Source organism: Sander vitreus, chromosome 15 (genome assembly GCF_031162955.1).
Source record: "Sander vitreus isolate 19-12246 chromosome 15, sanVit1, whole genome shotgun sequence".
NCBI lineage: Eukaryota > Metazoa > Chordata > Actinopteri > Perciformes > Percidae > Sander > Sander vitreus.
The window spans coordinates 9617876-9644567 of NC_135869.1; the positions used below are offsets into that span (position 1 = coordinate 9617876).

Consider the following 26692-nt stretch of genomic DNA (forward strand, 5'->3'; position numbering starts at 1 on the left):
TTGTCAGTGAATATACACTGTTATCATTGCATATTCCATGCTTAAAATACTCAGCGTCATAGTATTTTTTTTCTAATCTTTTGCAGTAACACATCCATTATTACTTATAGCTTGCCTAAGAATATTAATAACATGATGTCCAGCAAAGTATTCTTCATTATTTCATGCCCACATTATCCTAACTAGACACTCGAGTAAGGAGTGACCTTCAGCTCCTAATAGGATTGGCTGATACAGGCAGATTGTTAACCTAAGCCTAATTCCTCGCATAAGGAGCTCTCCTACTGACTTTCTTGCTATCAACCTAATGAATGAATTCAAGTGTGAAAAAAAACATTGCATGGACCAGACGTGAAAGAGTAAATTGGCTGTCAAGGAAAAGCTGACATGGAAACACAAGGGGTGGTGGTGGTGGCAGGAGGGGTCCCGAGTTTGTGCTGTATGTACGTCAAGTCAGGATACAGAGTCCTAATTAGGCAAATACAGAAGCAGTGAAAGTGAAAACACTTAGCTGAACTGTGTAACAGATATACAAGTTGTAAAATGGTATGCCTTTTTTATGCTTAAAAAGTGTCATTGTCCTTACATAAAACCTAAAAAGAAACTATTGGGCGCTGGGAAAACAGTATTTACAGACTAATGTAAATGTGTTGTCTGTTTCTTCTTCAGCTCTCTTGTCCATTTGAGCTAATTTTAAATTAAACTCCAAATTATGATTTGAATGTGTTTCAACAATATTAAGTCACGTCAATTTCACTAGTCAGAGGCAGCAGAGACTGCAGTTACTGCTACTCTGCTAGCTAAGCTAATTATCGTTTAGCTGGACTGGCTTATCTGGCCTTACTTTTTTCTCTCAATTATGTCATGTTTTTGTTCTTCAGCTCTCTTGTGCATTTGAGCTAATAAACTCTTTAATTCAATGCAAAATATGTGATTTAAAGGTAGGCCTATCTTAGTCACGTGAATTTCACTAGAGACAAAGGCAGCTGAGATGGTAGTTACTGCTTCCCTGCTAGCTAGGCTAGTTAATGTTTAACCAGACTAGTTTATCTGGTGTTACTCATTTTTCTCTCCATTAGAATAGTTTCTTGTTTCTTCCATAGCTTTCTTGTCTATTTGAGCTAATGCATTCATGTTTAATTTCCATACAAATAAATGTAATGTATAAGTATCTTAGTCACATGAAATCACATAAATTCCACCAGAGTCAGAGGCTGCAAAGACAGCAGTTACTGCTACTCTCCTAGCTACTTAGCTTTTTGCTGGACTAGCTTATCTTCTGTTTTTCTCTATTATAATGTAAGATTTAGTCTTTTAATTAATGTGGTGTTACAAACTCATATGTTAGAACATCAACTTGTATTTATTTTAACTAGAAACTAGAAATACATGTGTAAATTAGCTAATGCTATCTTACCAGATACTGTAGCCTTAACTAGCCAGAATGCAGTCACTGCAGTTCGGTTTTGACCTGTTTTCTAGTTCTTAAGACCTCTACGTGCTGTTATTTAAAAAATTATACACTCATGATATGACATTGTATTTCCTATGGTAAGGTATTGCATCCTGGTCAATTTTGACTAAATCTGTCTATGTTTTGACTTTGTAGGGCAGTAAAACAATGTTGTGTACTGCATATTTGAAACAGATTGTCACTGTAACTGCACAAAATGCCAAACTCAGGTCTTAAATTGATATTTCAAGAGTTCCTCTGCATCTGGTATGAAATGCAATTATTTAATTGCTTTCTGGTTACAAAGACAGAAATGCAATGTTCAGCTGGTTGCTAAGACCAAAAAAAAATCTGAAAAAGAAAAAGAGAGACGTGAGTCATGCGGACAAGCAGCCAGATCATGTTAAAATGTAAACCGAACAAGAAAAAAGTCTTAAAACCACATATATTAATTCTTCCTCTCTTTCAGCTTGTCTTTGATTTTCTGAGGCTCATCGTATTGTATCAACCGCAGGATGTCCTTGTTGTCCATCACACCCTGAATGAATTCTCCCTCTGAGATTTTATCTGGGAAGGGACGAAAAACAATACAAGTAGAACAGCATGAACATGTGGGTGATGATAAAAGTATAGAAAAGCTTTAAAGAGGCTGTTAATGAAGTGTGAGTTACCGTCGTCCTTCTTCCCGAAGAATTCCCAGATTTTTTCCGCCCTCTTCTCTGGCGTGTTTTCGTCCTCTGGGAGGTTCTTTTGGTCGTCAGCAGGAATCATGTTGAATATTGACTGCATGAGAGTAATTTTTTGACATGTTTTTGCATTGCATGCTTAATTTAATCATAAAATACATATTAAATAATATCAGAAAGAAAATAAAGAATCCATGAACCTCCCAATGGATTCAGAAATCTGAAAAATTAATCATTTATCAAACATTTGCTGGTTCCAGCTTCTATATGACAACTTGCTGCTTTTCTTTGCTTTGTAAAAATGTATATTTATTATTTTGGGGATTTTGGGCTGTTTGTCTGTTTGAAAGACCCATTAAAACTGGGGACATTGTGATGGCAATTATATTATTACACGAATAGTCAAGGAAATAACTGTGCAGTCAAGCCTAATTTTTATTATTATTATTATTATTATTATTATTATTATTATTATTATTATTATTATTATTATTAGATAGATTCATTAATCACTTACTTACAATCCATTTTGTTTCCATTATACATTTTGAGGTAATAAGGTGTAAATAGCAATACATAAGGTGATCAATTATCTGCCAAGCAGAAAATTAATTAATTAAACAATTACGAAACAATATACCATCTTGTTTTCAACGTTTATCGGTGAAAATTGTGAAAGGCTTTTGTAAAGGGACTGAATAGAGGTCAAAAGTTGTTCATTACTGCAGGGATAAAGGTATTTTTTTGTCAAATGAGTAGCAACAACACACACAGTTTTCTGCACCATCATGATGAACAAAGGAAGGTATAGGTACCTTAACAATCTCTAGCATTTCATTTTTGCTGATGGTTCCATTCCCGTCCACGTCGTACAGGGCAAAGGCCCACTCCAGCTTCTGCATAGTCTTTCCGCCAGATGTGAGGTGCAGAGCGACGATGTACTCCTTAAAGTCCAAAGTGCCATCTGCATTGGTGTCGAAACTCCTGAACACGTGCCGTGCGTACTTTGTGGGGTCTGCATTTGGGAAGAAGCTGGCATAGATGCCTTCAAACTGCTGCTTGCTGATCTTCCCGCTGGGACACTCCTTCAGGAAGGACTGGTACCAGGTGCAGAGCTCGGACTCTGAATATTTCGTGTTGGATTTCAGATCCTGCAGGAGTTCTTTTGACAAAGCGCTGCTCTTATTATTCCCCATCCTGTAGACTGACTCTCACAAAGGTGAAACTTCTTATTGTCTCTCTGTCTTCTTGCTTTCCTGTGGTTGGGGTTAAAACCTCAGTGACACTCGTTCAAGTCACTCTGCCTAATATTCACCCTGGCCGCCCCTCAAGGTGCCAAATGGGATTATTGTTATCACTACCTAAATCCAGACAGCTGTCTTGAAGATTAAGGGGATAACCATGTCACCACTATGTCACCTTTTTGAAGACACAGTTAAATACTGGAGGTATAAGAGGATTAAACACAGGTGGCTAACAACATCTGGGGGGTCCTTTTATGCCTTTTGCAGCATTATTGCTTAAACTGCAATCCCATCTGCTATCCCTGGGCTTAATAACTCTCTGTGATGTTACATCAGACTACACATAAAAACATGATTGGTAATGGAAGTATCAAGCTAGATTTGTCTTAATGTAGCCACTATACCCTGCTTCTTACCATCCACCATCACTTCCAATCACACTATTTGTGTTTGTTTTAACACAGTCCATTAATGCAGTCCATTGTTTTACTTTATTTTGAGATACGTCTTACTTAATGCACCAGAATATTATTATCAACTTCACGTATATCTGTACTAAGAAACCTTTATTTTATGTTCTCGGGGTCGTGGTGATGCCTCTTTGTGGTGTGGGCTGCTACTCCACAATGAATAGGATGAGATTATCTGTGTCTCCAATGTAATAGTCTCAGGCCAGATTACAAGACCATCTGCTGCAGTGGTGCCAAAACCACATCACAGGGACTCGCAAGTGAAGGCAATTAATGAATTGGGGTGGGATGTGTTGTGTAATGGCAGAGTGGTGGTAATCCTTTAGTACCAAGATAACAACTACAAGACAGAGGTGTTGCATGTCCTCCACTGTTGATTATAATTGATGATTGATAATTGATCCACTACAATGTGTGATTAATTTGTATTGTAGTGAGGTTAAATGAGACCTATCCCCACATTAAAGTAGTCAGGATAAAGGTGAGAGGAAATCTGTGTACTGAAAGATACGGTGGCAGAGACGGTTCAACAAAAATACAAAAGCTACAACACAAACACAAAAGCTACAACACAAACACAAAAGCTACAACACTAACGCAAAAGCTACAATACTAACGCAAAAGCTACAACACAAACGCAAAAGCTACATCACAAATACATAAGCGACAACGGAAGTGAGTGACAACGGAAGTGAGCGTGTTGTTGACAAACAGAGCCTGCGGATGAGCAGGAGGAAAGTTCTTGTATGTTTGAGAAGTAAGTGAAACATGGTTCCTTGCTAATTATGATTACTGTCGCTACGTGATTGTCACAAATAAGCAATGTTGTTCAATATCTTTTTTATTTTCATATGTATGTACTCTGCCATTTAGGCTACGAAGCTACAGCTATAACATCTAAATGGTGCCCAGCGTCTTTTAAAGCATGAGTGCTACGTTTAAAGTCTATAGTTTGTCACGTTTAGTGAAACTGTTTAAATCACACAAATATATATCCCACTGTTACGTGCCTATAACTTGTTAACCATATATATCTGGTTATTGATCAGTTCCCAGCAGCAAATTCCCTCGGTACGGTTGGTTTGGAAAATGTGTGTGTGTGTGTGGTTATGGTTACGGTAAACAGATGTTTAAAGTGAATGCTAATTGTGTTACCTTCAATATGCTGCCTATTACAGTGTTTGGGGCGTAATATGTCATACATACACGGTCTATGTTCACGGTCATACACGGTTGGTCTGAATAAAATAAACCCAGAATTTTAACCATGACCTTGCTTCATGCTTGGTTTTGTTGCATGTCCTCAGTCTTACCCTACAAATAGGCACACACACACACACACACACTTTCCTTAATAGCCTAAATGGCAGAGTACATACGAAAATACATTGCTTATTTGTGACAATCACATAGGGACAGTAATCATAATTAGAAAGGAACCATGTTTCACTTACTTCTCAAACATACAATAACTTTCCTCCTGCTCATCCGCAGGCTCCGTTTGTCAACAACACGCTCACTATCGTTGTCACTCACTTCCGTTGTCGCTTATGTATTTGTGTTGTAGCTTTTGCGTTTGTGTTGTAGCTTTTTTATTTGTGTTGTAGCTTTTGCGTTTGTGTTTAAGCTTTTGCGTTTGTGTTGTGGCTTTTGTATTTGTGTTGAACGGTCTCGGCCACCGTAGAAACGTGCAGGAGGCAAATATTGAGGATCAATGGGGGCCAATTGGTTTTTCTCTACTAGGAAGTGGATATTGTTCTCTTTTTTCCAATGCTGGGAGCATCTATCTAAAACTTGGAATACAGTATCTACGAAACGCCAAATAATTTCTTAGTCTTTCAAATATCATCACATATACTTTTACACAATCACATAACATTTAGGTTTTATTATAAAATGCACACAATGTCAGGCATCTCTGTCTCAGGGAAAAAGCAAATGTTCAGATGCCCCCCCCACCTGGCAGGTATATATTATGTATATAAAAAAAAAGAGTCCAGCAAATATTCACTGTACAACAGGCTTACTTCTTCATTAAGTGGAACACTAGACTTATTTGTCCTGTGTTTATACTTTTATTACATGGAAGCTAATGTTCAGGATAATCTCTTTGTGTTCAGTGGAATTACTTGGTTAGATGCTGGCTACGACTCAAAGTACTGCTCTCAAGTTTAAAGAATAACCTACTTGACAATGAATCAATATTTATGGATGCAAATACTTTTCTTGAAAAAAGCGCTAAGACTCTGTTCACACACATCAGACCGTCATACCCATTTCTGACTTGCTTAATTCTTTTGTGTAACATTTGTTTTCTGTCTTAATCGACTATGGGGAGCAAAGGTTCTCCAGTATTAAATAGATTCTATACACACTAGGTATACATTTTCTTGGCTCATAGCAGTTTATTTATACTGTCGAACACAAAAACAATTTCTATTAAGTCCCATTTAATAGGTTTGTGGTAGTCTTAGTGGGATATTATTTAACAGGGCCTTAAAAGGACATTTAGATTGTTTGGGTGTAAATTGTGTTGGAGATATCAGCCATAGAGATGTTTGCCTTCTCTCAAATACAATGGAACTAGATGGCACTCGGCTTGTGGTGCTCAAAGCGCCAAAAAAAATACATTTGAAAAACAGCAATGTTTCTTACCAGAATTCATGATCTGGTTACTTAAGATAATCTACAGACCTGGTTGTGAGCAGTTTCATGTAGGAACTATTTTCTTTCTACCAAACTACACCCGCCAACACTTTGGTTCGGACTGAAATATCTTGAGAACTGTTGGATGGATGGCCATGACATTTTGTCCACACATTCATATTTCCCAGAGGATGAATCTTACTAACGTTGGTGATCCTCTGACTTTTCCTCAAGCGCCACCATGAGGTTGACATTTGTGATTTTAAGAAAAATGTCTCAACAACTATTCGATGGGTCGCCATGAAATGTGTTTGACGTTCCCCTTCAAGATGAATGACTTTGGTGGTCCCTTGTGTTGTCTTCCCGTCAACCTTGAAAAAAACGTTTTTTACGACTTTTTTTTCACAGTTTGTTTTTGCTTTGCAACGTCTTAAATTTTAAAATTTTCTTCTACACATTTTCAGCGCTTATTTCTACGTCCCATTTTTTCTGATATAAAACAAAAATTAAAAACGGGCCAATGTGACCCGAAGTCAACACAAGGGTTAACTTTTCCCTCTAGCATCACCGTGAGGTCAACTTTTAAATTGGTCCAGTACTGGTCAGAGCTATGACCAAATGGTACAAAACATTCCCATCAGCCTCAACTGTACTTTGTGTTTAGCGCTAATTAGCGAATATCTGCATGCTCACACGCTTAACTAAGATGGTGAACGTGGTAAATATTATACCTGCTAAACAACAGCATGTTAGCATTGTCATTTTGAGCATGTTAGCATGCTGATGTTTAGCGTTTAGTGGAGGACTCTAAGTCTTGTTTCTTGTTAACCTTCTTCAACCTGTCTGATTTATCTTGCCAATAACCAGGTTGAGAACCACTATCTTAATGCCTCTTAGTGTCATCAGATTATTTACCTGCTCGTCCATTTGCCCTATTTTTGAATCTCAGACAAAACCTTCTAATATTAGCAAGACTTATGAATCTCACCTCTGCATTTCAGCTTTTAAAATTACATTAATTTGCGTGCAGTAAATTACAGTTCAAACCAAAGGTGACACGTTTGTTACAGAGAGTCCGAGCTGCAGAATCTCATGACAAGTTTACAAAGTGTGATGGAAAATCATCCAGGGGAAAAGACAAATGTACCAGAGTAAAGGCAGCAGATGTTTTCTCCTAACATCTGTCATCTCCTTCACATACTTATGTAAGTAATTTGTCTTCATTTTGCGAGGCGTATCCCACATCAGCAGGCTATTCGACATGAAGAGATTTGTCCTGGATGCACACACATTATGGATGGATTTTCATATGAGACTGTACGCATTATGTCACGGGTCAGCGATTGTAAAACAGGCACTGGCTGCAGTTGCTTGGAGATAGGCTTCGGCATAAAATGCAAAAAAATCTGGGAAATGTAAACTTGTACTGGATTATAAGCTCATAGTAATCTTTTTTATTAATATGATGAAATCTGCTATGAAATCTGCAATGTAATTTGCCATTTGTAATGGATAATATTGCAGGAAAAGCTTTGAAGAAGGGGAGGAGCGAGGATGGGGTTGGACGAGCAGCAAAGAGTTCAAATAAAGCAGAGAAAAGCAAAGACTGCCATGGGTTTCTATTGTCCCTGGGGAAGTGGAAAGAATGAATGGTTTAATCAAGGTGGCGCTGCATCATCAGAGCCGGCGGAGGGATGTACAGTACAGAATCCTCACCCAAGGAGCCCCAACAAGATTATGAAGATTTGATATATCTGCAGGCAGGCGAAACACGGTGGCTACATATCAAAAGCCAGGATTAGTTGCCTTTTCATTTCATGTCCTCTGGCCTGGCCTCGACCATGAGGCTAGAGCACGGGCGGCGGGCTTCTCTGGCGATCACCCTCAACTTTGTGGCGTTTGCTTTTGCCTTATCAGCGGTGACCACCAGCTACTGGTGTGAGGGGACCAGGAAGGTGCCCAAACCCTTCTGCACAGGACCGCCGCTGAAGGTGAAGCAGTGGTTCTGCATCCGCTTCAACAGCTCTAACATCAACGACAGCCGGTTGGTCCAGTACATCTTTGAGAGTGGAGAGGAGAAGTTTCTTTTGAGGAAGTTCCACACGGGAATATTTTTCTCCTGTGAGCAGGCTGCCGATATGAACGGTAAGTGTGACGATGACCCTTCAGCTTCAGCTAGCCGTTCAAAAACAGGAAGTGATGGTGGAGGAGGCAACAATCGGACTCTTTTGTCAATCTACATGTTCTAAATGTGAACAGAGTTCATTGGTGAATACACTGAACATGTTTTATGTACAGAAACATAACTTTGTATGTATATCATTAGACAAGTGGAGACCTTCACACAGTATCCAATTTATGTCTGTACACCATAGAGATTCTCTGAACTTTGAATTATTATTTCCGAGATTTACAGGCAAAAAAAAGTATTCAATGTAAAGGCACAGTTGGGATAAAATTACTTAACATGTGAAGCAACTGTATTTTAGTTTTGTTTACATTTTGCTGCTGTATTTGTGCATATAAATGGTGAAACAATATTCTCTACAACCTTGAACTGTTCTATAATAATATTTGGTAACACTTTACAATAAGTTACACAAAAAAATAGGTAGTTAATGATTAGTTACTGTTTTTGAAAGAGTAACGAATGATTAGTTACTGTTTTTCAGAAGGGTAGTTACTGTTTTTTGAAAGAGTAACTAATCATTCGTTACTCTTTCAAAAAACAGTAACTACCCTTCTGAAAAACAGTAACTAATCATTAACTACCTATTTTGTTGTGTACCGTATTGTAAAGTGTTACCGTTTTCCTCTTACTGTCACCAGGTTTAATCACAATTAAAGTCAAAGCTAAACCTCACGAAACAGAACGTAACATGTACTTACAAATTAAGATGCATCAGAACAAGTTTACCTCCAGTCTGGATCTTTAGGCAGCAAAAGGTACTCAGATATTTACAGTAAAGTTAATGTAGCAATACCATGTAAAAGTGCAAAAGTATTAGCATGAAAATAGTGAAGAAGTTTTAAGGATTTGCATGCAACTTAGAGACAAACTGACTTTCACCAATATGACCATTATATGCAAGGCAGTTTCTCAGGCATACAAACTGAAAAAAAAAGACCAACTCCGAAACTTTTTTTGTGGTTTAATCAATTCACATCTAGACTTCTGTGTCTGAAATTATTGGAATAATGAAGCATACCTTCAGTTTTAAACTGGATATGCCCTGAAAACCAGGTTTAATTTGTGCAATAGACTATTAGGGATGCTGTAAAAAAAAAGAAAGAAAAGTAAGTAGTAATATTTTCAGAAAAAATGTCATAATGTTTCCTGAAAAAAAGTGGTAATATTTCCAGAGAAAAGTTGTAATATTATGAGAAATTTTTTTTCCAGAAAAGAATGTTTTCCAGAAAAAATTCAGAATGAATTGGGTTACTTTGAGAGAAAAATGTTGTGTAAGATTAAATTGATTAGATTACGTGTATATGTTTAAACAGTTCCTGACCATACCACAGTCTACAGTTACTATTTCTTCTTGAAATGACTTGTTTGTATAACTATTTCAATTTGTCCTGTACACTTCAAATGAATTAATTTCCATTAACTCGTAACATAACCAAGAGAGTCACTATATGCCTACAGATAAGCTTACAATTCAACATACTGGTATATAAGAAATAAAGTTGCCAATAAATGAATGACACATAAATAAGTCTTATTATCTCTATATTTAGTAGCAAATTAAATTGTTTCTTCAAAGGAACTTGATAGGGAATTGTTAGGAAATTACAGCCCTGTAAATACCTAAAGTGTCAGTTCTTTCATCAACAACAACAGCTTACTGTAATTTTACTATATTTCTTTCTTGCAGGGTTTGACTGTCGAGACTTCTCAGAGATTGCACCAGAACATGAAAGAGGTAAAATGATGAAAGTTTGACATCTGTAAACTATGAGCGGATGTGTTGTTTGAAAGTTTTACTGTAAATTGTTGAGAGAAAGAAAATTGTGTGATCCATTCCTGAAACATCATTCAGAAGAACGTGTTACAGCACAAACATGGCTACCTAAATTTCATTATTTACCTAGACTCCTACTGTAGTCCAAGAAACAAGACATATCTAGTGTTAACTATCAACCAGTGCCAAATGTAAGGAACAGGAATGCACTAGTTTTGATTGGGTTATAAAAATGGTGATAAAGCATTGTTTACAAATTCAGTATAGAAGCACAAAACAGGATTTCTCAGAAATAAAGTGTTATTCCCTTTTAGTTTTAAGATAGATAGATAGATAGATAGACAGACAGACAGATAAATAGATCCCATCTTTACAAGCATGTTATGATAAACTAGCATCAGTAGCATCAGCTGCTGCCCGGATTCTTTGAATCTGTCCCATCCCAGCCGATCAGATTCAGATGTACAGACCTAAAAGGAGCAGACCTGTTGTAGCCACATCCCTTCAGGCAACAGGGATTATTCAATAGGGACAGGGTATTATGAGGACAACACAACTCAATTCTGTCTCTCTCTCTCTCTCTCTCTCTCTCTCTCTCTCCCCCCCCCCCTGTTTCCTGTGTTCCCAGGGGTCCTGTGGTTGTGTATCGTGGCTGAGAGTCTGTACCTCACCCTGCTCTTTACAGGCGGGGCTCTGATGATCCTGGAGCAGTGCCCTTGCTTCAGTATCATGAACAAATTGAAGCTCAGTGCCTTCGCTGCCTTGTGCACTGCCCTGTCAGGTAACGCTGCTGTTCTTCTTTTCTATCACTGTCATCAAACAGATGAGTTGTAACAGCAGGTGGGATGTTGGCGTGGGTGTTTCTACTGGTTTTGAGTGACAGCAGCTGATGCCAAGATAAAGCTGCAACGTGGGTCTGACTGGAGTTGCAGTTCTAAAAACACTGCTTAGAGGCAGAAATAATCTCACTGGTTGTGGTGGTAACTCCGGTGAGTATCAGTTAGCTTTTTGGCCTACTAGATACTGAATGTCCAAATGGTGATCTACTACAATAGCCCCACTCGGGTCCCAGAAGGTCCCGTAGACGAGCTTCAGGAAGAAGCTGCTCTTGGTTCAGTTAACCAGACGTACATTTGTCAAAACAACCAGTTCGTCTTTTCTCTTGTAAAAGTCAAAGTCATGACAAAAAATAAATTTGTGTTGCTTGTCCAAGTTTGAGTGTTGCCCATTGTCACAGCAACAAAAAAAGCATGAGACCACCAAACCTCGTCCCAAAGAAAAAACTAAATAACAAAATATGAGAAAATATAACTTTTAGATGGAGTATGTTGGCCATTAAAAAAATATTTTCATTTATCCATTTAGAATTGTTTATTAATTAGCCAAGTTAATAATGTTACTTTGATTAATCACATTATAATTTGTTAAATGCATTAGTTAACAGATGATCATTATTTACTGAGAAAAACAATATTCTGCTGGCACTCTCAAGCTGACGTACTATCTAATTATCTGATTTAAACAAACTGTGATATTCTTCAGCTTCACCCACTGAGCTCAGTCACTGACATTATTTTTGCAGTTCTGCCTCTGAAACATCTTTCTGAGTTTCACACTGAGCGATGACCGCTGAGATCCCTCGCCTAAATCCAGCCAGGCTGAACCAATCAAAGGGGTGAAACCACAGTGTGACAGCCTGTAAATTATGTCAGCTTCAACTGGACACATGAGAACACAGTTTTCTAGCTTCATGCCATAAATCTGGATTAATCTATGTGGTTCCCTGAAAACAATGTGTGTATTCCATAAAGCTTCAGTTTAATATGTATTTATTTGTGCAGAAGTACAGTATATTTATGCAACTGTAAAATGCTGCGTTCATCAAAGAAGAATCAACTCTGTGGGGTATTTTCATACAGACTATGTGTATTTTCCGTAAATTCCCCAAACTAAATATAACAAAAACATAAGAAAAACTGTGTTATTGAAGTGTTATTTTTTATTCTAAGAAATCTGTTCTATAAAAAGTCACATTGTTTTTAACACACTATAGTGTAGTTGTTGGCATTTACATTTGACTGTTCAGGAAGACATATTTTATATTATTGAAGAAGTCTCTTCACACCTAAATACTGTATGTGACAGGTGTGTCGGAGGAACAATCTCTGCACACTGTCTCGCTTACAACTGGAATATTTATGAATTCATATATAGAAGCTGCCTCAATTATCCAAACGTGAAAACATCATACTAAAGATTAGAAAAATATTATTATAACTGTTTTGCTATATTGCCATTTATTGTCTGTTGTGCACTGATGGATGCACACAAGAGCAGTTGTAGTTGTTGACATTAATAAGCACATTGTAGTGTGTTATAAACAATGTATTACATATTTTAATAAATATCTTTGCTATAAATGAGTAAGAAAAGGAGCAGGGCAGCAGGTCAGGCGTTGACAGTCAGCAGCAGCAGCTAACACACAGAGCAGCTAACTGCATCCATTCACTTCCTCAGAGGATTTGCTGGTTTGTGGACTAATCTGATTGGAGCCGGGGCAGAGGTTTTGGGCTCTGCACAAACCCCCCCCTCTCTCCTCTCCATTGCACCCATCCCCTGACTCCCAGTCCCATCCCCCCCTGTGGTTACAAGTTAATCCCAAGAAAAGAAGCTGTGGAGAGGCAGACTGCTGGATGAGAGGGTCAGGATCTGACAGAGAGGCCACTTCACCTCAAACAGAGTCTGTTTGAATATATCACATCCCAGTACAGTTGCAATACAGTTTTACTGTCAGTAAATATTTGTTTCCCTTAAAGATCTATCTTTATGTTTATTTGCAGGTGAACATAGTGGAGCATTTTGCAGCTAAGGAGACAGATATTTCCCTCAGTAGTCGGTAGAGACCAAAAACAGAACTAAAAGAGAGAGAATATTGGGCTTACATTCATTAGGTGGACACAAAGACTCCAAATGAATGATCATGTTGCTCTGTAACTGCTGGATGTGTAAATAACTGTTTGCTAACGAGTTCAACATATCAGTTTAAAACTTCAATGTTGTGTTCACAACTTGTTTTTCTGCTATCCCCAAGTGGCCAAGTAGTTATTGAAGACTTACGAAAACATTTGTTCGTTTCAGATGTCTCTTTCTGCTTATTTGCAAGAAAACTGCAACTGGCGTACTAGGGTTACGGTTACTGTACTTCAGCTCTTTTATGGAGATAAAGTTTATGAAGGTTGAATCTGTACCAGGTGATAATCAGCAGATAGTGTGTAACTGCTGTAAGTTTAAGGGATAGTTGGGACTTTTGGAAATGGGGTTGTCTGAGGTACTAGGTATCCATAGTCAGTGTATTACCTTTAGTAGATGGCTGTCGGCATGCCCCCATATTAGAGAAGCAGGCAGGAGTGCTGACACGGAAGCTAAGCAAATGTACTGCTGTGGACGGGGGCAGCAGCTACAGTAAAATTATTTTAGACACCTAAAAAAATCAATATCAGTTTAAGTGTACAATATATTTAAAATATGTTCGCCCCTTTACCTTCCGTCAGACAGCCCTTTACAACGAGGAACTGAAGCTGTTATAGCGCTCTCTTCAAAGCCACCAGACACCTTTAACCAAAAACTCTCAGAACATGGAAGTTGCTGGTCTACTGCTGCCTGGATCTGTTAGTTAGTTAGTGTTATTGTTTGACTTTGGTAAATCTGAACTAACCCTTTAAAACACCAAAGATTAGAATCATATGCAAAACACATATTACTAAAGTAGTAAGTACTTTGTGTTGGGTATTCAGATGTACATATTACTGCTCAATACACACAGATTTGCTTTTGTCCCCAGGCCTTTGTGGGATGGTGGCCCACATGATGTTTACCACCATATTTCAGCTGGCTGTCGCTATAGGACCAGAAGACTGGAGGCCCAAGACCTGGGACTACAGCTGGTCTTATGTGTAAGCACTTTTTATGTCTTCTGAAAAATGTAGAGTCGTTTACAGGAACACGCCAACTTATTGGGAGTTTAGCTTATTCACCGTAACCCCCAGAGTTAGATAAGTCCATACATACCTTTCTCATCTCCGTTGTAGCTCTTTCCGACGGCTCCACCGGTAGCTTAGCCTAGCACAGATCCTGAAGGTAATTGGTTCCAACTAGCCTACTGCTCTGAATAAGTGACAAAATAACGCCAACATGTTCCTATTTACAGGTTGTGATTTGTATAGTCACAGTGTGTACAAATAACAAGGTAACATGAGACACAGCCATCTTCTAACCGTATATAAACTGGGAACTATAGTCTCAGAAAAGCGAAGCATTTCTACTCTCTGTCCGGTGCTTCTCAGGTGCAGCATATCAGTCCGCCCAAGTACCAGAAGTAGCAGTGCTTCACCTTTCTGAGAATATAGTTCCCAGTTTGTATACGGTTAGAAGATGGCTGTGTCTCATGTGACCTTGTTATTTGTACACACTGTGACTATACAAATCACAACATGTAAATAGGAACATGTTGGCGTTATTTTGTCACTTATTCGGAGCAGTAGGCTAGTTGGAACCAATTACCTTCAGGATCTGTGCTAGGCTAAGCTACCGGTGGAGCTGTTGGAAAGAGTTACAACATGCACAGAGATGAGAAGGGTATGTATGGACTTATCTAACTCTGGGGGTTACGGTGAATAAGCTAAAGTCCCAATAAGTCGCCGTGTTCCTTTAAAGTTTGAAATCATCATACCAGTAAATATACAGTATATTGTTGTTGTTGATTTGATTAAGTTTATTTTGAACAGGTTAAAAATTTTAGTACAAGCAAGAAAACCAACAAAAACAAAATACTCGAAGACTAGATTTCCATGTTAAAAAAGGAGTAGGAAGAAGTTGAAGAAAACATTTCTGGTCCTACCCCCTTTTTCTACTTTCATACTTTAGTTATATACACACATTTTAATTCTTCACTCATTTATGTACAAATACACATACATGCATATATACCTACTCACAGGCACATATACACAGTTAGTTTGCCTATTTGGTAAGAGTTATTTCTTTTGCAGCAGTATGACTTTAGTCTAACGCTGTTTCCAAACCTCTTCTCAGCTTAGCGTGGGGCTCTTTTGGCACCTGTATGGGCTCTGCAGTGACGGCGCTCAACAGGTACACAAAAACCATCGTAGAGTTTAAATACAAGCGGCGGAACATCGAGAAGAGCCTGATGATTAAGCAGAAGATGATGGAGCTGGACCTCCCTGAGCAGATGTGGGACATGTACCTGACCACTGTGCCCGCTGACGCCGAGGTACAGCTAGAACTGCCGGTCAACGGCCACAAACCATTGGCAGGAACGACATATGTGGTCGAAATGGACAATGAACCAGAACCACAAGGAGAGGCATACTGTTAAAAATAGGGTCACTATCAAATAGGGTCACTATCCCCGCCCCTGTGCCACACTGGAACCCATTTTTCAGGGCTGATTTCCTGGACATAGATTGACTCTTGTTCCTGGATTTCAATTTCTAAAACAGGGTATATAATTGTTTGTTTTGTTGCCACACATCCAATGTGTTTCCAGGAGGCCAGAGCCCAGATTCTTTTTCTGGAAATAATGTAACATGTTCGGCTTTGACACAACATGCATTTCATCCAATCTTTCCATGCAATATTATTTGAGGGAGGAAGGGAAGAGGGCTGCAATTGCAACGTCTTCACACTAATCTGTGTCAAGCTGCAGGATGTGCGAGCTGCTGCTACTGCAACACAGATCCTCATGTCTCATGTCGTTATATTTCAACTTCAGAGATCTTTTGCTGAATTGGCCTTTTTCTTACACTCAAGTTGCATGAAAGGTTTACTCATGTGTTGTTCTATGTGACGATACTTGGTGGTCACCAAACCTTTGTAAGACGGACAATTGCTCTCAGTGAGACCATTACTGTACTACCATAATGGATGGATTACTTAATGGGCCTACTGGGTACAGGCATGGGGGTCAAGGGACTGTAAACATTTCTTATCAGAAAGTCAATCAAACAACTACAAATAGGCCACAAAGACACACAAAACAATCAGAAAGAGATGGTAAGTGACCACAAAACACAAACAATGACCTCAAAGACACAAAAAACTACCACAAAGACACACAAAGAAACCATAAAAAGACGCAAAACAACCACAAAGAGACAAAACAATCTGGAAGAGACACAAAACCACAAAGCCACGCAAAACGGCCAGAAAGACACAAAACACAAAAAAAGAACGACCAGAAAGACATGCACGACAACCACAAAAAGACATACATAACAACAACAAATACACGCATGGCAACCACATGAAGAAACAACTATGAAGAAAAACGATGCAGCTGCAGCTGTTTTGTTTCTCTATCAGGTGTCTTTGTGTCTTCCTGCTACAGTATATGTTGGAGTGGTGGGAGTCCTTTTTTTATTGCCTCATATCGTCCATGTATACCACATACAACACATCTGAGGAGAGATTATTCTTGTCAACAAAAAGTACATCTTCTATGTGTCTGGAGCCGACAACACTGAATATTATAATCACACTGTTATTCAGGAGCAGATTGGACAAGCTGTTGTCTGCGCTGGGTTCATGTTACAGCTCATATGGAGCTGAGAGGATCAGCTGGCGCTTGTTGCTATATTGATGATCTCTATTTGGCAGGGACATTTACAGTGTGTGCATATGGAAGGACATCTGCAAATATGCTTAAGAAATGGTGTTAGCTTTTTTCACACGTTTGATGGTGCAGAATTTATTAGCAAAATGCCTGCATGTATTGGATTTTTGAAAGTTGCTCATTTTCACCATTTCTATCCATGCTATAATTATGTCATTGTTTAAAAATGATCATTGTATCTCACTTGAAACAGCTGCTGTTGCTTTTTGATGGGTTCTTATTGGTGTAATGGATGTTGAACATTCTGTAATTTGAGATATAAATCAAACATTGACAGAAATAGACCAAAATAAGCGCAAAGGGACACGTCTATAATGGAGTAAGCCTGACATCTATTGGATCAAAAGCATAGGCTCTCTGTACAGGATATCTGTATTTCTAGCACAACACAGAAATGCATGTATGTATAATTTGATCATAGAGTTTACTTGTTATTGAAGATGTCAAACAAAAGATGATAAATATTTCTCAAGTGAGAAAGACAGCTCCACCAAATTCAATCAAAACCTTGATTAGTTGTTCAGTCACTTCTGGTAAATGTGGAGATCTCTCATCATTAGTTCTTACTGAAAGGCACCATTCATCAGACCTCTCCCCTGCAGACAACTTGACGCTGTGAGCTATTTATTTCTGCTGCTGTGGTAGCAGATGTAACCTCATTAGGTTGTGAGAATACAAGACTTCCTGCATTCACCTAACATCATCTATGATTCTAGGCTCAATGGAAAACGAGTTCCTTATTAACTGGGTGATGTTTTTAGCAAGTGTTTTGCCCTCAGTTATAATATTATCTTGTGATACAGGGATGCAGCAACAGGCATAGTTGTTTGGGTTGGCTATCAACCCTCACAACAGTGCTACCAATATACTACAAGTAAAAGAATCATGTTTTATTGTCAACAAATACATCTCAGAAAGACAAAGTTGTATTTGTTGTTTTTTTAAAGGAACACGCCGACTTATTGGGAGTTTAGCTTATTTACCGTCTCCCCCAGAGTTAGATAAGTCCATACATACTCTTCTCATCTCCGTGCATGTTGTAACTCTGTCTGACGCCCCCACCGCTAGCCTCGCTTAGCCCAGATCCTGGAGGTAACCGGCTCCAACTAGCCTACTGCTCCCAATAAGTGGCAAAATAACGCCAACATTTTCCTATTTACATGTTGTGATTTGTGATTTGCTTGCATCACCTGAGACGCCCTGTGGTTAGGAGCAGAGAGTAGCAGTGCTTCGCCTTTCTGAGAATATAGTTCCCAGTTTGTATACGGTTAGAAGATGTCTGTGTCTCATGTGACATTGATATTTGTACACGCTGTGACTATACAAATCACAACATGTAAATAGGAAAATGTTGGCGTTATTTTGTCACTTACTGGGAGCAGTAGGCTAGTTGGAACCGGTTACCTCCAGGATCTGTGCTAACCAGGCTAGCGGTGGGGGTGAGACAGAGTTACAACACGCACAGAGATGAGAAGGGTATGTACTTATTTAACTCTGGGATATGGTGAATAAGCTGAGGTCCCAATAAGTTGATGTGTTCCTTTAAAGTGTGCAGACATTATCAATATCCAAACATTATGCCTTGATACATATTTCCATGTCTTGTCCCAATATTGAATATTTGAGGCTACTACTTTGAGAGAAAATCAAACAAACAAGATTAAAAAAGTGCAATCGGATATAAGAAAAAATAAAAAATAAACAGTAATCAGGATCAATCCCTAAATTTAATTAAAAAACATGAATGGGTTTAATCAGGCATCTCTATAGTATGGAATATAAACCATGACTTTTGGATGCTGAAGATCAAGTATGGCCCACTTTACATCCTCCATTTGGCCTTTGTATCACTGTAGCCTACAGTAACACACATGAGGTTGTGGTTGATTTGAGGTAGTATTCCAGGCTGTAAACTGGAACAACAGGCTGCAGTCAAGTGATTACAAGTTCTTTATAATGTTGTAGCGGGTTGTCCTCAATGTATTTCTTTATATACCAACAGGAGACATGAGCTTTGAGTTTTTCTTCAACCAGGAAGTCCATGGCAGCCTGTAAGACGAACATTAAATACATTAAATAGGCCTACAGCAAAAAAACAAAAAAATGAATGATGCCGGAAAAGTTAAACTTACCTGTGACAGCAATGCAGCAACACCTTGGCCCCTAAGCGTCGCTGGTACATAGGTTGACATTAAATTCACCTCCTTCTCCCCGGTGAATCTGTAGTGCAGCACAGCACAGTCATGGTCGCCTGTGGACAGAGGACACAGAGGACTTCACACCAAATGTAACATTGCTGCAGTAACCATAAGACAGCTCCATAGACTGTAAATATACGGTCTATAGGCAGGTCAGACACAATCACAGACAACAAGGGACCCCAAAATGAGCAAATCTAACATGCCCTAGAGCTGTGGAGATATGCGAGATATTAAATAGGAATATATATTTGCCCTGTAGGAGGCAGCAATTGCCGTAAAGGCATCTAGACTGTCAGAAATTCTAAGAATAAGAAATCCAAATTTCCTTCAAAAATACCTTTAGTGGTCTCCACTTGCCTGCTTCTACTCTGCTACTGTGGCCAACTAGCTAAAAATGTACTGATATGTGTTACTTTTGCTGTTAATATGTGTGCCGAACTGTTTGGCGGATAGAACCAAATCGTTTAAAGCACAAGTCATTCATATCGTCAGTGCAACTTTTGCCCTTGGGCGAAGTCATATTAAATTCCTAGATTTTTAAATGAAGTTTAGCTGAGTCTTCTCTCCTTACAAAAACGACTGTCCAAAAGAATCTGTAAATAAATAGCTGTATATTCTAACAGTAAATGAATCCATCGCACAGGTTTGTGTACAGTAACCAGTGACAGAAGCCTATTTCAGCAGGCCGCGAGTGGACGCCAGGCTTCCTTTACAGGATCTGACCGGCTCTCTCTGCTTACCAGCCCCGCTGCCCGGGGTGACGGTGAAGCGCCGGTTCTGTCGGTCATGTTCCACCGTTAAACCGCAGCCGGAGCTTAACGCACTAACGACGGTCGGATGAGACTTCAGTCGAAGAGTTAACGCAGTGAGTCTGGGACATATTTTGAAGGCCATTTATACGTAAAATATATTTGTAAAAAGACTCGTAATACTGAGCAGCACGTAGTAGTATTTCTAAAGACTGACCACTAGACGGCGCCACATGCACACAAGAATATGAACTTTTCCCTGAGCCCTACATAAAAACGGGTTCATTTTTTAAATGGATTCAATTATGAGGAATTATACGTTTTCACAATTTATACACCAAGATTTCTTTACAGTTCTGGGATTTTTTTTAAAGCAAATGTTCTAGAAAGGTCTATATAATTTGGTATTAATTAGAGGAAATAGCAAAAGTATTCAATCATTCAAATTAACTGCAAGTGAAGGCTATAAGAGAGTATAGAGCAGGTGAATTTTGTCTACAGCCTAATAGTAGTCAATAGTAATCTAATAGTCTAATAGTAAATTAACATTTACTTAGTTTAAATTGAGCTTTTCATAGAAAAATCTAATTTTATTTCCAGAAAACGTATTAAAATTATGGACCTGTAAAATAAAGTGTTTCAGCACATGTGGTCCTCTCACCAACTGTTGTGAAAATTGTATACTAACTGATAGGTACGGAACCCCCCTGGGGTCAGCTGATAAATAAAAACTAAACCGTGCAGACAGATTCATAATCCGTGCTCTCGGTTTTATAAATGTAAGCAAAATTAGAAATATATTCACAGATTCGAACTTCTGGGATCTACGGAGGCCTACGGAGATCTCGGCTGCGCAAAGATTCAGAATCCGTGCTCTCGGTTTTATCACGATTCTCTGCCACGAGTTTTTTCACAAAGTGTAAAGTTTATTGCACACATGAACCATGACAAAACAAAACAAATTGGCAGTACCAAACATAGATTTGTTTTGGCACTTATAGCACATAAAAATAAAGTACATACTGGCCATTTAAGTACAGTAGGCTACCAAAAATAGTGACATATAACACATTGAACTAAAGGCTCTATCTGAACTCCTTGAACATGTCTTTACATAATTAAAACATGTTAATGTCAATGTCAAATGCTTTCAATAAATTAATTAAATAGAAGAAAAAAAAATCGAAGTCATTTAAAAATGTAATCGTGAACAGGGGTGAATCGAGATGGTGATTTCATAACGATTTATCGTGCGGGCCTACTAACTGATAACTATTATAAACAAATGGCAAAATAGATTCAAGAAAAAAAAATAACTATTACATTAAAGGGCTTAGACATACATATGTTTATTTGTATTCTAAATCTACAAATACAAGCGCAGATACAACATTGTCTTTATAATTTACTATTTTTAAGTTAATTCAGCACCTTGATGATCATTTTATGCATTTTAACTTACAGAAATATGCAGAAAACTGTGGAAAATCAACATTTAACTATGCATATGAAGTGTCCATTGGATGTTGTTTACAGGCCAAATACTCTGTGACATTTTTTGAAATCATCATTTCAATCATATATTTAGTTATTTCTGTAAGTACATTTAAGACCCACACTCACTTTAATTGTAGCTCAAAAGACATCATGAGACAACAGGAAAAACAAATAGATTATCATTATTATTTTTAGATTGCCTGCCTGGATGAAAGGACGATAAAACATAAAACCATTTCATTAATATCCTCAGTTATTACAGTTTATTATTACAGTGTACACCAGCAGCACTACATGTTCTCAGAGGCAGTGGCGTTCTTCACTCCTGCAGCCATCACAGCGAAGAACACATTAGGGAAGAAGGATCTAGCGTAGACGGCCACCTTTGGGAGCGAGGGAGCAATTACCACCTCTTTCCTCTTGTTGCTTAAAGTCTTTATGATCTCGGTCGCTGCCTCGTCTAGAGAAACGCCGAGAGGTTTCTGAGAGTACAACACTGCAAAGAGCAGAGAGACAAAATAATACAGCATGTCGTGGCATTATGCATATTTAAATATCCACAGAATGGGAATCAAATATAGTTTTAAAGTATAATGGTTGTTAAAGGCAAAATTGGCCCTAATGATGTTGCTCAAAGAAGGCAAAATCAATCATAATCATCCTTTAGGGACCAAAAATATACAGTTGTTTTCAAAACGCTATGTACTTTTGCCTGGTTTCCTCTGATTTTACTCACATGACCAGATGGATTTGGAGGCTGGCTCTGTGTTTTCAGACGATGCAGAGCGACTGATGAAGGTGTAGTTTATGGTGCTGACGGAGATGCCGTACTCTTCTACTTCAGCTCTCAGACAGTCAAAGAAGGCCTGAACTGCATGTTTAGATGCTGCGTCTGGAAAAATACGCAAAGTAAAACACAACATCTTTATACCACAGCCATGTACACCCTGTCACTACCCGATGTGAGTCGAGTGCAGATGTGAGTTGCACATGCTCAGATTTAAACGGTTTACGGCATAACGCCAAGGGATCCGGATCCGGCTGCAAGCCAGGTGGGCGCGTCTGTGTCATACTGAAATTTGTGAAATCCATAAAATAATAAACTTTTCTCATTACAAACAATAACAGAAGATGGAAATCATTTCAAAAACGTTTTAGCTATCTATGATTGTTTGATTGCTAGCGTTAGCTCAAAACGCCATTCAAGTGACAGCCTTTGTTGTGTTTGATTGCTAACGTGTAGCCAGCAGTGAACGTTATGTAGGTCCATTTTTATTGTATTGACATTACAGAACTCTCTCGTTAGCAGGTTCTTGTAGGCTACTTCAGCCTCTAATCTAGAACTGACATCAGGGATCATGCTGTGAAAATGTGATCCCTCATGCTAAATAATAAATGTATGTATATGTAAATGTATGCTATGTAATGTACCTATCTCTCTGCGTGCAATCTGGTCTAGCCTACCTGTGTGGGGCTGTCGCAATGTGACGCATGCCCAACTCACATCTGCATTCAACTCACATCGGGTAGTGACACACCCCACCGTTACTTTTACCTCATGTTGAAGTATCTCTGCAAACACATTACATCATCTACTAAGCTCTGAATGGGCTGATCGGACAGTTTGACTTGGTTAGTTTTGTTTTTCTTTTGCCTATCATTTACATTAGCATTATTGTTTTCATTTTTATAAATATGACATATGTTGTTCTAATCTTTACTGTATTACAGGTGTGTTTTATTGCATTTTCTTCTGTCCAAATAAAAAGTCTATGGTCTATACTAATGCACATAAACGTGCCACAGAACGTGCCACAGAATGTGCCGCAGAACGTGACGTTGTTCCATTTGTTTACTTTTACTTTCAAACTTGACACGAACCCAGGCCTCCTTTTCCAACCTGCCTCCTAAAGTGGAAATTGGCGCTCTTATACTTCGTCACCTTACTTCCTGCTTTGCTTCCGTCATAATTACGGGAGGCCAATAGAGGGAGCTGCCAGTTGCTGCTTGTCCGACCGACATATGGGAGCGTTTTTCGAGAATGGCAGTCTTGCACACATTTTTTCCACTAGCACCTCAAATAAGAGCCGAGTATTTCCCATCATGAACTCATAAACCTCTGAACTCACATGAGGTGCGAAAAGGCACAGCTATTTTCCCCTGGATGCTGTTGACCAGGAGCAGGTGACCGGTTCTCCTCGAGATCAAGGAGGGCAGCAAACCTGAAACAGAAATGTCTCAACACACTGCAGAACCACAACGACACTATCATACTTTTACAAACTGAAATGTGTTTCTATCGTCTACCTTTGGCCAGCGTTGCCGGTCCAAAGTAGTTGTTGTCCATCAGTAACTTGTCCATCTCCAGAGACACGCTCTGTGCAGGTGCCTTGACTTTCATGCTGCTGTTGAGGATGAGAATATCCAGGCAGCCGTAACACTCCAGGATCTCTGAGATCACCTCAGGCATGCTGTCCATATCTCCAAAATCCAGCAGCACCAGTTTAGAGGGGAACGTCTGAGGAGGAGAGCCAGTCATGATAAAGAGGTATATTATATATATAAGTAAGTTTTTAAAGTTTTTACTTGATCCGTTTTATGCTACTTCATACATCTAGTACTAATCCACTACATTTATCTGTCAATTGAAACAAATTTTCACGTTAAGATTTCACATAAAAAAACATTTTTTATGTGTTTTATGTTTATGTAACAAATTTTATAAAATACAACAGTAGCCTGCCAGTGTTTTCCAATATGTTTGGCTTGTGACCTCTTATAAAGAAATCAGTGTCTGGTTTTGGCTTCTTGTCACATTTCAGATCTCATTTCAGTCCAATATCCTTTGCGTTCCACTTCCGGGATTGCTCCGGTGCTGCTCCGAAATTCCGCTGGATGCATGTATTTTCCGTTTCCTTCAGCTTTATTTGTGTTGGAATTTTAAACTCCGGTGGATTTATGAGGACTATGGTTAACTGCTCCTCAGATCTCTGCAGGGTAAATTGAGACAGCTAGCTAGACTATCTGGCCAATCTGAGTTTTCTCTCGCATGACTATTTTGCAGTGGCTCTGTGCAGAGTTTAGCACCGCCCATGACGATTCTGTGTAATGTGTTTGGTGTGTTTTGTCTTATATTGGTAATCTGTTTTTTCTGTTTTGTATTTTTGCCCTGTTTCCTGTTTTATTTTGACGGTCTTGTTTTCTGTCTTGTCTTGTTTTACTTCCTTAGTTTTCCCGCCCTTGTGATTGCCCTTATGTGTTTCACCTGTTTCTCAGCCTTGTGTCACCTGTCTTGTGTTTCCTCGTTACCCTGTGTATTTAGTCTTTGTCTCCCCCGTCCGTCCGGTGTCAGCTCATTGTTTGTGGCGTGTCCCTGTGTCAGTGTGCTGTGTGTTTCCCTGCCTGTTCTCTGTGTATTTTCTCGGTTCCTGTTCATCTTGTTTCCTTGTTTTTTGACCTGCCGTTTTTGTGGACGCCTTCTGTTTTTTCATGGATTTTTGTTAAACTAAAGACTGAAGCTCAATACTTCGCCTGTCATCTCTGCAATTGGGTTCAACCTTCTCCACCATCCATAACATTTTGATTGGTTTAAAGAAATGCCGTTTAACCAGAGCACGTTTTCCTCCCATCCCCGAATGCTATGTGGAGTAGCCAGGCGAGAGGGTCTGACATAGCGAGACTACATTTCAGATGTCTATGAATGTTGAAAGTTCCCCCTCTAAACCTCTCAGATTTAAATCACGGTTAGAGTCCCAAAGAGTTAAACTGATCTAATATTTCACATACAAAACTAAGATAAGAGAGAAGTAAAAAAAAAAAGAAATACTAATTTGTGGATCAGAACTTAGTTTTTTCTTCTTTCTTCTCCCATTACTCATCTCACGACCCCTCAGATTTGTCTTGTGATCCTTTGGAGGGGCTCGACCCCTAGGTTGGCAACCAATGGGCTAAACCAGCTAACCGTTTATAAAGTCGAGCAGCTGCAACAGTAACATGCTGCTCCAACATTGATGATGATGATGATGATAGCTTTATTGTTAGACTCAAGGTCCATTTAAAAACATACAACACAATTAAAAGGACAGACATAAAAGGACAGACACATATAGTATACATCAGTATTAATAACAAAATTATTAATGATCTAATAATGTTATATATGATATATCATTCACTGGAGACATTTATCTGCAGAACGAGTACTTTTACTTTTGGTACTTTAAATACATTTTGCTGAAAATACTTCTGTACTTCTACTAGTAGGATTCTAAATGCAGGACTTCTACTAGTGATGGAGTATTTTAGTAAACAACAGTCTGTTTCCTGTTTTGGTGCTGTTGTACTTACCACAGTGGGGTCTGAGGCATTTGCTAAATCATCGGCCAGTTCTTCAAGTTTCTCCCAACTCTTCCCGCAGAGGATCAGCCTCGCTCCTCCTCTGTGAAACACACCTGCACATTCTGCATTGATTTAAAAAAAAAAAAAGTAAAATCAAATAGATGACCAGAGTCTACCAGTAGGCTACTTTGGATTGCAAATTCTCATTTTTTAAAGTAAAATATTACCTTTTCCAAGCCCAGATAAAGCGTCGGTTATAACCACCACTTTATTGCGTACAGATGTTTTGGACAACAGACCCATAATCACGCTATAGAGGTAGAAAAATCCAGCTGTCAGCACGACTACACATGGCACCATGAGAACAGTGGTGATCCATACTGGGTCCATCTCTTGGAGGATATCCTGGAAAATTGTTTATTTAAAAAAAATATATATATATGCAGAATGGAAACAAAACAAAAGTATATATATCTTTGTAATTGCTCATAAAATGATGAATAGGTCGACATTTTGGAAAGAACGCTTATTCGCTTTCTGGCGCAAAGTTAAATAAAAGCTTTCAGCCAGCAATGTGTTAGCTTAGCACAAAGACTAGAAACAAGGGGAAACAGCTAGCCTGCACATAACCCCCCCCCCCCCATAAAATTAAGTTTTTGTAAAAAATAAACAAATGAAATATAACAAGGTTAATTATTGAGCTTTAGAGGTGATGGTTTTGACCAACAGATTGCTTTACCTTCAGACAGATC

At 38.7% G+C, this 26692-nt stretch overlaps 4 protein-coding genes across 4 annotated transcripts; 1 reads left to right on the forward strand and 3 right to left on the reverse strand.

The window, feature by feature from the left end:
* Positions 1-1901: 1901 nt before the first annotated feature.
* Positions 1902-3335, reverse strand: rcvrna (recoverin a). The gene is made up of 3 exons (XM_078269733.1): positions 2955-3335; positions 2125-2236; positions 1902-2020 (listed from the first exon to the last, which is right to left on the reverse strand). The coding sequence occupies exons 1-3, from the start codon at positions 3333-3335 to the stop codon at positions 1902-1904; spliced, it is 612 nt and encodes a 203-aa protein (XP_078125859.1).
* Positions 3336-8340: 5005 nt separating this feature from the next.
* LOC144530696 (germ cell-specific gene 1-like protein) lies at positions 8341-15859 on the forward strand. Its single transcript, XM_078270365.1, has 5 exons — positions 8341-8644; positions 10378-10425; positions 11093-11245; positions 14306-14417; positions 15556-15859. The coding sequence occupies exons 1-5, from the start codon at positions 8341-8343 to the stop codon at positions 15857-15859; spliced, it is 921 nt and encodes a 306-aa protein (XP_078126491.1).
* A 1657-nt stretch (positions 15860-17516) lies between these two features.
* Positions 17517-20310, reverse strand: LOC144530066 (protein NATD1-like). Its single transcript, XM_078269473.1, has 3 exons — positions 20097-20310; positions 19288-19406; positions 17517-19204 (listed from the first exon to the last, which is right to left on the reverse strand). Exons 1-3 carry the CDS (start codon positions 20248-20250, stop codon positions 19088-19090), a joined length of 390 nt encoding a protein of 129 aa, XP_078125599.1. The 5' UTR covers positions 20251-20310; the 3' UTR covers positions 17517-19087.
* Positions 20311-21892: 1582 nt separating this feature from the next.
* On the reverse strand, positions 21893-26330 carry LOC144530496 (dehydrogenase/reductase SDR family member 7C-B-like). Its single transcript, XM_078270085.1, has 6 exons — positions 26168-26330; positions 25950-26062; positions 23910-24120; positions 23732-23824; positions 22339-22494; positions 21893-22098 (listed from the first exon to the last, which is right to left on the reverse strand). The coding sequence occupies exons 1-6, from the start codon at positions 26328-26330 to the stop codon at positions 21893-21895; spliced, it is 942 nt and encodes a 313-aa protein (XP_078126211.1).
* Between the last annotated feature and the right edge of the window lie 362 nt (positions 26331-26692).